The sequence below is a fragment of the Ipomoea triloba genome, chromosome 4 (genome assembly GCF_003576645.1).
Source record: "Ipomoea triloba cultivar NCNSP0323 chromosome 4, ASM357664v1".
In the NCBI taxonomy this organism is placed as follows: Eukaryota; Viridiplantae; Streptophyta; class Magnoliopsida; order Solanales; family Convolvulaceae; genus Ipomoea; species Ipomoea triloba.
Genome location: NC_044919.1, coordinates 30,697,706 through 30,707,817, shown reverse-complemented (window position 1 = coordinate 30,707,817; position 10,112 = coordinate 30,697,706). Strand labels below are relative to the sequence as shown.

The following is a 10,112-nucleotide window of genomic DNA, read 5'->3' as shown; positions in this document are numbered from 1 at the left end:
ATATATATATATATATATATATATATATATATATATATATATATATATATATATATATATATATATATATAGTTTTTTGCAGACAGGAATATTATTAAGAAACATCACGCTGACAATCATATAGTTCATCAACCAGCAAGAATCCATCATTGAAAATACTGTATCTACCCAATTATAGTGTGGCATGATGGGACTATTTATGTAGCCTAGACTTCCATCACCAACATAAATTCAGTAATATGTTGTTAATACCACTTTTTGAAATTAGTTTTTTTTTTTTAAAAAAAAGTAATTTACTAAAAAAAATTGCAAGTTGAAACCACATCTAACCATCTATTTTAACCGACATTAAATGATCTTGGGACAATTTTAAATGATATGATATAAGTCTCTTTTAATTTAATTACAAGTTTTCGGTAGGTCTTATATGGGATGAACATGATTAATCTTCGCATGTAATTTTTCTAGTTGGCCCAATTACTCTAGATTAATCAAAGAAAGTAACCACAAAAATTTGTTATATTTTTCTCCAAAAGTTATCTTTACATAAGTTTATTGTTTGTAAATTAACTTATGGAAACTTTTTATATTCGTTGAGTACTTATAAACTAGTTGATTTCATCACATTATCGAATAAAAAAAAAAGATTCAACTAAAACGCAAATATTAATTTAACAGCCCCAACTCTAGAAGACCGTTCTTATTTTGGCATTGCCACCAATTGCTTAGGGATTTAATTTGCACATTTGATTCTTGTTATGTTAAGTTAATTCCTAGATCGGCTAATGTTTTAACTCGCTCTCTAGTCTCGATGGCCTATTCACGAGCTAACACGTTGTACTAGGACTCAGTCCTGCCTGACTTTGTTTGAGTTCTTATGCAGTAATTTACCTTTGCTTTTTGTTTAAAGAAAAAACGTAAATATTAAAAAATAAATATAAGAGGAAAATTAAATAGAGAATTAAAAAAGCCCACTAACGCCTATTGGGCCAAGTTTAGATTATACGGGCCTGATGATAAATCCAAATCCATCTGCCAAGCCCAACACTTTCGTGGGAACGAGAAAATCATGAGAAGCGGAAGGAAGAAAGAGGACGAGTCGTGACTCAGGAGCGAGTGAGATTATCCGCAACTCGTGAGCTGAAGCAAAGGGAAAGGCGATGGATGTGTATTCATGGGTTCGACGCAGCCTATCCAGAAGCAAACGGACAACTCTACCGGCGGGAGAAAAAAGCAAAGAGTGCCTTAAAAACGATGGAGAAGAACACCAACTTTACGGCGTCACCGAAGCATTAATCGAATTTATCAAATCTTTCTCAGTTGAAACCTTCAGAAACTTCTCTCTTCCAGGTAAAATTACTTGTAATTATATACTTCTATTCGTATATTCTACTGTGTCAAATTGAGTAGGTTTGTACAGATGAAGAGAGAGCTGCTTCCGAGGATAGTGAAGGAACTTCCGGCAACATCCGGCAGGATCTATCGGATTGGCAACAGCACCATGCTTTGCTTGTTCTGTCCAAAGTCAAGGTTTTCTTCTTCACATTGTTTTTAGATACTTGGAAAAGATAATTAATCAGTTCTAACATCAAACTCATTAGGAATAGAAACGGAATAATCTTCACATTTTCCTGTTTGTAAGCTGAGCTTTTGGATATTTAGAAATGGATTATTGTTATGCTGGCCTAGGCACCTAGCTGATTTGTAGTTCAAGTTAAGTTTCTGCCTCATTTGATGAGGAAAATTGTGGTGATTTTCATCTTGCCCCTTTTTGTGGCACAAAAACTGATAGTGGGATTATGCAATCATTGAAGACAGATGCATAATTGCATAAATCTTCTTTTCCAGATCCTATATGATGGAGGAGTCCTGTGCAGATTTCCTAGCTTTTATTTTGAGGGCATTGCTATCTAAGAAGGCAACATGTTTGCACGTTTATGCTACTAAGTCAATTCTGTCATCAACACACTGTTGTCATATTGCTTGATTTGTTAACATCATTGAGAAATTTCCATTTCATTTTGAACGGCTCATATTCTCCATCATATTTCATGTCTGGAAAATGGTTTTACTTTTAGGTCCCCGGAGCCTTTTGTAATAGGAATCTTGCTAGCTTAATTGTTAGCTGTCTGTATCTTACAGAGTTTTGCTTTGGTGATTACTTGAATTAAATGTTTACTTTGCTATAAAATAAATTAATGGCATTTACTATTCCATATACAAATATATTTTTTTCCCTAAAATTAGCATTCAGTGTTAACAGTACCCATCTTCAGGAACTAGCACAGCTGAGATTTAAGTTATGCCCACGTTGTTTGAAAGAGCAGCAGTTCTGGACAATATATTTTATACTAGTTAAGAGCTATGTGGCTGAGTAAGTTGTGTAACGTTTTAGCCTGTCCTCTAGATTCCTTCACTTCATTATATAACCATGATTCTCAAATGTTGATGATTAGATATGAACTGCAAGCTGTGCGACTAGCAAGATTAAAGCAGATGAGTATGGAAAACGAAAGCATTCCGGATGTTTCTACATGTGAAGTTGAAATGCTGGAAACCAAGCAAAAGACACATTCAGCGCATGAAATTTCTTTGGAGGATAGTGACTGCCATGACAATATTAAAAATTGATATTTAGGTACTGATTTTTGTCATAACTTGCAATTATCATCACTTTTCTAATCAAGTTGCTTTCAAAATGTCTTGATTTTTCTTATTAGTGGTGTTCTTTTTCTCATTTTTATCCTAGTTTAGTTGCCAGAATTAAGAGCAAATGGTGGTGAGAAGTACTTGAGGAGGTAGAATTCAAAGGTTTGGCCCACTTGTTTACTGCAACTTCTTGGAAAATGAGAATGTAAAAAACACTGAGCTAGTGAAAATTACTCCTTGTCTTCTTTTGTTGTCATGAATCTTAAGTACTGTAATAGTTCCAGTATGCACATGACCACAACTTAACAAAGTTACAAAGAGGTGAGAAAAAAATAAGGGGGCTGCAGAATACAGGTAAACAGGGCAAAAGTAGTCTCTTTATTTTACCCTTTTGTGTCACACAACATTTGGGAAATTGTTACTTAACACCGTGGAAGGATACTAGCTCTCTGCTTTCTGTTGCTGGTAGGTAAAACAGTGCTAGGTGATGTGGCATGTCTGTATTAGAGAAACTGGCTCTTTGCCATTTCTTTACATCTTAAGCTGCATAAGTTTGAAGCTCATGCCTAATAGTAAGTTCACTACAATGTTGAAAAGATAATGCATCTTATACTTTCAAATCTAGTGTCTCCAAGATATGATCTTCAACAGAAATGTAAGGTAAATATCTGCTTTTGAAGACAATGGTACAGCCATTAATTTGAATTCTTGAAACTGATCTCTGAAATTATGTGTAGAGCACAGGTTGCCAAAAGTTGTTGTCTTGTTGCTTTTATGATTCCTTGCTGCATGCCTGCATTGATTAGCATTATGGTCAAGCAGGTTTAATGGCTTCTTGTAAACCTGCATTGTAATGCATGCTTTTATTGCAGAGTAATTCCATTGGATTCAATAATTACAACACTGTAAATCTGCAAGATTTTACAGTGAGCTTAGGCTATCTGCACCCGTGAGAATTGAGCAATTGCAAAGTCTATGTGGCCTTTTTTTTCTTCTTTTTTATTTTATTTTTGTGCTGACTTGTTGCAATTTTGACACCTTACAATTGCAAAAGTTGCAATTCATGTGTCAGAGTTGCAACTGGTAACTAGCATACTTTTGATTTTTTAATTATTTATTATTATAATAATAATTATTATTATTCTTTATTGATAACAAATAGGCCATTGAACTTGTATAGTTTGTGCAATTAGAACATTAAACCTATAAAAAATATGTAATTATCATTTTTTTACCTTTAAACAAGTTAAATTGATGATTTGGCATTTAATATAATTAATTTTTTTTTTGAGAATCATATAATTAATTTTTAAATATTAATACTTGAATGAATACATGGCACTGACGTAAGTTATATATAAAAATTTATTTTAATTATATATATATATAAACGAGGGGTGATTTGGACATAGGGGAAGCAGCCATGGTTGCCCCCTTCTTCGTCCTGGACTTCTGATTTCTTTTTCTTTTTTTTTTTTGTTAAGCTCGTTCCTAGGGAATGTAGATGGAGGAAGAGTTTGCCTCCTCCATCTACGTAGGAGGAAGACACCTCGTCAGCGACGGTGGAGGAGTCCACCACCTCCGTTGACGAAGGAGGTGGCCGCCTCTCCGTCAACGTTGACGGGAGAGGTCTCGATTTTTTTTTTAAATAAAAATTAATATTATATTATATTTGTTAAATAATTAAAGAAAATATTATTTTATTTTTCATGTGGCATGTTAAATCAAAAGTTTACCGGCAACGTGTTACTTATCTACAAATAATGCTAATTGAACACATTTTTATTGTTAAATGGTTTAATTGTACTTTTTTTTGTTCGATAGTCTAATTGCACGAACCATACAATGTGATAGCGTAAATATAAACGGGGTCTACGATTACGCTACGGATACGTGTGTTACGGGTGGTGAGGAATGTCGTTCGGCCGGTCAGACGGTCGGTCTACCGGTCAACGACTGAGCGGTTCGAAGCTATATCGCTCTACGGGTGACGAACAGTAATAAAGAGTAAGCAGGAGAAAGACAATCGGCAAATCACAAGTGTATTAGTGTAGTACTGATGAGTTCTTCCTCTCCAGTGAGGGGAATGACCCCTATTTATACAAAGTGGATTCACTATGCACATGGTGTCTGATATGCAAGTGGAGGGCATATGGGCTGTCACTCCGCAAAATGCGCATCGGTTTGCTCGAAGTGGTTGAGTTACTCGAGGTGATGAAAACACGGATCCCTTGTTCCCGAAAAGTTGTCGGTCGTCACATCAAGCAACTGTTGCGCTCGTGAGCCTCCAATCCACAAGGTGTGTTGCTTCCGATCATGCGGCCGACGGACCGGGTGACCGTCGACGGACCGTTTGGGTGACCGTTGACGGACAGGTTGGATGACCGACGGACAGGTGATTTACGGACCGACTAATACATGTGCATATTTACCCATCACAAGTCCCCCACTTCTTGAATCTGCGAGAGTCGTCAGGTTCGAGAAGTAGAATGTGCTCCAGGCGGCTAACTTATTGCGAGCAAAGTCTCCCTGGCTTGAATGCCTTGATAATCCGTGATGAACCCCTCAAGTTTGATTTGAGCAGGAGGGGCGTGATTTACGCGGGTTGCCTCGTTAAAAACCTTAGACTAAGAAAAACCCTATGGGAAAAAACCTAGCTAAGGGAAAAAGAGTACAACCAAAAGCATAATCATTAAAGACGGGTTTGTCTTGTTTGTTTCCGATCGTCGAGCAATGGATCGTTTAGCGGATTTTGTTCACATCTTTTCCATGGTTTGGAGATGGGTCTTCCCTTGGTGATACCTCGGTCAAGTAATAGTTGACGGACCAATCAAGTTCTTCACGGCTGGGGATGAGGAAGGTAGCACATACGCATCATCGAGTGGTTGACTTGACCAGGCGCATCCAGACCAAATGAAATTGAAGTGTGTTCACAACGCCATACTTGGGCGACCAGGTATCACTCGCGCAGCTGCTATTATATCCATGAACCACTTGTGCATGAAGTTTCATACACCCAATGGGGTTGGAGTGGTTCGAGGAGACCAACGTGCTGCTCGACAGTGCTACGTGCGAGCAGTCAAACAGTCGGACCGGGAGGAAGGCAGGATTCACACCATATCCCAGCAGGTAGATCGCGGAGAAGAGAGGGAAAAACCGCAACCTGCCTCAGAATTGGAAGAGATAGTACTTGACTCCGACCGACCAGAAAGGGTGGTTAAAATCGGTCGGGGACTCCCTGCAGACCTACGTGAGGACATCATCGGAGTGTTGCAGGAGTACAAAGACGTTTTTGCTTGGGGACCGGAAGACATGCCCGGGGTTGATCGGTCTGTCATTTGCCACCGCTTATCAATTCAACCAGGTTCGAAACCAGTCAAGCAAAAGAAAAGGCACCTGTCAAGCGAAAGGAGAGAATTCGTGAAAAAGGAGACCGCCACCCTCTTGTCGGTAGGGCACATCCGAGAGGTCCTCTACCCGGAGTGGTTAGCCAATGTAGTCCTCGCGCCTAAACCGCCAACATGGAGAATGTGTGTTGACTACACTGATTTGAACAAAGCTTGCCCGAAGGATCCATATCCCCTACCAAATCCTGACCAGATGGTTGATGAAACGGCTGGGTGTGAGCTGTTGAGTTTCATGGACGCCTTCAAAGGATACCATCAAATCTTCATGAGCAAGGAAGATGAAGAGAAGACTGCTTTCATCACTCCGGACGGAGTGTTTTGCTACGTGGTAATGGCGTTTGGTTTGCGGAACTCTGGAGCCACATACCAACGGATGGTGAACAAATTGTTTAAAGGTTTGCTCGGATCAACTATGGAAGCATATGTGGATGACATGCTCATCAAGAGTCGATTAAAAGAAACTCATCCTACCGATCTTGCCGGGCGTTCAAGGTGATGGAAACTTTCAACTTGCGTCTGAACCCAAGTAAGTGTACCTTTGCTGTTCAGACGGGAAAATTCTTGGGGTTCATGATGACGGGCGGGGGATTGAGCCAAATCCCGAGAAGGTCAGAGCGATAATGGAGATGCAACCCCCCGATCGGTCAAGGATGTTCAGCGACTGACTGGTCGACTAGCAGCGCTTAGCCGTTTCCTATCCAAGTCAGCCGAAAAGTCTCTGCCGTTCTTTCAGATTCTGAAAAATCAAATGGCTTTGAGTGGACACCCGGCTTGTCAATCGGCTTTGAAGGTCTGAAGGTATACTTGAGCTCCGCACCAGTCCTCTCGAAGCCGGAGAAAGATGAGGTCTTATTCGTTTATTTGGCCGTGTCCGACCGAGCGGTCAGTTCCGTGCTTGTCCGCGAAGAAGCTAAGGGAATTCAGAAGCCGATTTACTACGTGAGCAAAGCTCTTCAAGGAGCAGAGCTGAGGTACACAAAATTTGAGAAGACCGCGTTGGCGCTCTGGGTGACGGCCAGAAGACTTGCAGCTTACTTCCAAGCTCACCCGATAGTAGTGTTAACCGATCAACCGTTGGGAACGATCCTCAGGAATCCAACATCATCAGGACGATTGATCAAATGGGCCATGATGCTCACCCAGTTCGCGATTGAGTATAAGCCCGTCCTGCCATCAAGGGTCAAGCATTGGCTGACTTCATCGTCGAATGCACCGCACGCGATCCGGAACCTGACCGACCGACTGCCCTAGAAGAACCATGGTGGGAAGTTTCTACTGATGGGTCGTCAAGTAAGAAGGGATGTGGGGGTGGAATTGTGCTCACATCACCCGAAGGCTTCAAGATTTATCAAGCCTTGATTTTCAAATTTCAACCTACCAACAACGAAGCAGAATACGAGGCACTCATAGGCGGGTTGCGACTGGCCAAGCAGATGAAGGCCGAACGGTTAAGGGCACGGTCAGACTCCCGGTTGATAATCGGACAGCTATCCAGCACGATCGATGCAAAGGAAGATCGAATGATACAGTACAAGGATATTGCGCTCGAATTGTTGCAACAATTCAAAAAATACGAGCTGATCCAAGTATCAAGGATGGAGAACACGGACGCTGACATGCTCTCCAAGTTGACTCAAGAAGCTCCTGAATACGTGTCCAAGATTGCACGTATTGAAGAAATTGGAGCGCCAAGCATTGATGTCATAGAAGTCAGACCGGTTGAGATAGGCGAGCCAGATTGGATGTACGACTTGAAGAATTACATCGCCAACGGCACTCTACCGGACGACTCTCCCGGGCAAAGAAAGTTAAGTTAAGGGCACCACGTTTTCAATTGGTTGATGATAGGCTCTACAAAAGATCATATGGCGGACCGCTGCTCCGGTGCTTAACTAGCGACGAGGCGAAAGTAGTGATGGAAGAAGTTCATGAAGGGATCTGTTCTGCCCATCAAGGACCAAGAACACTCGCGCAAAAGATCATTCTGATGGGTTACTATTGGCCTTCGATCAACCTGGATTGCGAGCAGTACGTTCGACGATGCGCCACTTGTCAAGAATTTCATAAGTTACCCGGTCGACCGGCCACCTACTATCAACCGGTCAGCGAAGTAATACCTTTTGCAAGGTGGGGTGTGGATCTGATCGGAGCATTCCCGATGGCAGCCGGACGCAAAAAGTATGTGATAGTGGCGATCGACTACTTCACCAAGGGGTGGAAGCAAAAGCGTTGGCAACCATCACTTCTCAACAGTGTCAAAAGTTTCTTTGGAAAAATGTGATTACTCGCTTCGGGGTACCTGTTCAATTGATCACAGACAACGGGACACAATTTGACAGCCGACCGTTTAAGAACTTCATGGCTCATTTGGGCATAAAGCATACCCGAGTGGCCGTAGCATACCCACAATCAAATGGTCAAGTGGAGAACACCAACCGGACGATCTTGGATGGATTGAAAAAGAAGTTGCAAACTGCAGGTCGAGGCTGGGTTGATGAGCTTTCATATGTTCTTTGGACATATCGAACCACCCCGCGTCGGGCAACGAATGAGACACCTTTCTCGCTGACATATGGATTCGAGGCAAGAGTCCCGATTGAAGCATGGCTCCCTACCACCCGGGAAAGAAATTACGATCCGGAAGTGAATGATGAGATGCAAGGTACGGAACTCAATTTCATAGACGAAAAAAGGGACATGGCAGCTCGAAGGTTAATAGAATATCAGAGGAATGCCAAAGTAGCCCATGACGGTCGAGTGAACCCACGATATTTCCAAGTAGGAGATCTGGTCCTACGGCGGAGGGAAGCTAGCAAGCCGACTGATCACGGAAAATTTGCCAAGAAGTGGGAAGGACCCTACAGGGTCTCTGCAATGGTTCAGCCAGGTACCTATAAGTTAGAGACTCTTTCTGGTCGATTAGTAAGTGGAACTCTGAGCACCTTATTAAATTTCACAAGTAGTTTGGTTGTTGGAATGTAACTTGCATCTAGAATAATTAAGTCGCAGTGTTTTTGGAATTTTTTCACTGTAATCTTGCTTGGTGTAAGTAAAAAAAAAAAAAAAAAAAAAAAAAAAAAAAAAAAAACGACCTGCACGGATCTCCGTTTGGGGTTGTATTCGACCTGCACGTTTGGGGTTTTTGTTCTACATGCACGAGTAAATGTAACCATCAGAGTAGCCAAGTTGTGCAAGTTTGTTAGCAGCGAGAGTTGGATGGAAGAATGTACTACTTGAAAAACTGCAAGAAAGCATAGAGAAGCTTGAATATTATCTTATGTCAAGGAATTTGCAAGATGGTTGATCGGTCGACCAACACCTTGAAAGTCAAGCAACATGCTCTCGACTAAGCACTTCGTGTAACCAGTCCGAAAAATTTGACCACTTGGACGCTATGCAATCTGGTCGATCATCCACTTGGAAGCCTAGCAACTTGCAACGATCGACAACCACTTCAATGTCAAATGACTTGCGAACTGACAAAGTGATATGTTGACCGACCATCCACTTGAATGGCAAGCAACTTGCACAGGACTACCAACGATACCAAGCGACTTGCACCAGAATAGAGTCAGCAATGCAACCTGAACAAGTGCTATCAACTTGTAGACCGCATGTAATTTTTGGTTTGTGTAGATTGGACTAGTTGTGATTTGCTCATTAAAAAAAAAAAAAAAAAAAAAAAAAAATCGACCAGTCGGTCGAACCGACCGACTGGAACTCCCAGTCGGTCGACGTCGACGACTTTCCAGTCGGTTCGGTCGACGTCGACCGACTGGAATTCCAGTCGGTCGACGTCGACCGAATCCAGTCGCCGACTTCCAGTCGACTGGAGTCGGCAACCGCCGACTGGATGGACCAGATCTGGATTTTCCAGATCTGGTCCCAAAAAAAAAAAAAAAAAAAAAAAAATTGTTTTGTTTTTTATTTTGATAGCTTGGAAGACTACTAGTGGGAGCATTGTTCTTGGCAAGTCCAAAGTATCAAACTGGAGGAAATATACACGCAGGTGGTCAGATCATAAAAATCACTCAGCTGACCGGTAACAATCACCCC

The 10,112-nt window shown here is 41.4% G+C and overlaps 1 protein-coding gene across 2 annotated transcripts; it reads left to right on the top strand.

Moving 5' to 3' along the window:
- Window positions 1-1,071: 1,071 nt before the first annotated feature.
- On the top strand, window positions 1,072-3,273 carry LOC116015448. Of its 2 annotated transcripts, none has more exons than XM_031255517.1 (5): window positions 1,072-1,350; window positions 1,421-1,530; window positions 2,277-2,374; window positions 2,457-2,638; window positions 2,750-3,273. In XM_031255517.1, the coding sequence occupies exons 1-4, from the start codon at window positions 1,161-1,163 to the stop codon at window positions 2,629-2,631; spliced, it is 573 nt and encodes a 190-aa protein (XP_031111377.1). In that variant the 5' UTR covers window positions 1,072-1,160; the 3' UTR covers window positions 2,632-2,638; window positions 2,750-3,273. The 2 variants fall into 2 exon arrangements, with proteins under 2 accessions (XP_031111377.1, XP_031111376.1); XM_031255516.1 differs by having other exon boundaries at window positions 1,073-1,350; window positions 2,755-3,273.
- The last annotated feature ends 6,839 nt before the right edge of the window (window positions 3,274-10,112 follow it).

Coding starts and splice junctions, on each gene's coding strand:
- LOC116015448 (XM_031255517.1), top strand. CDS start 1,161: ATGGATGTGTATTCATGGGTTCGACGCAGCCTATCCAGAAGCAAACGG. Junction 1,351..1,420: donor CAGAAACTTCTCTCTTCCAG/GTAAAATTACTT, acceptor AGGTTTGTACAG/ATGAAGAGAGAGCTGCTTCC. Junction 2,375..2,456: donor GTTAAGAGCTATGTGGCTGA/GTAAGTTGTGTA, acceptor GTTGATGATTAG/ATATGAACTGCAAGCTGTGC.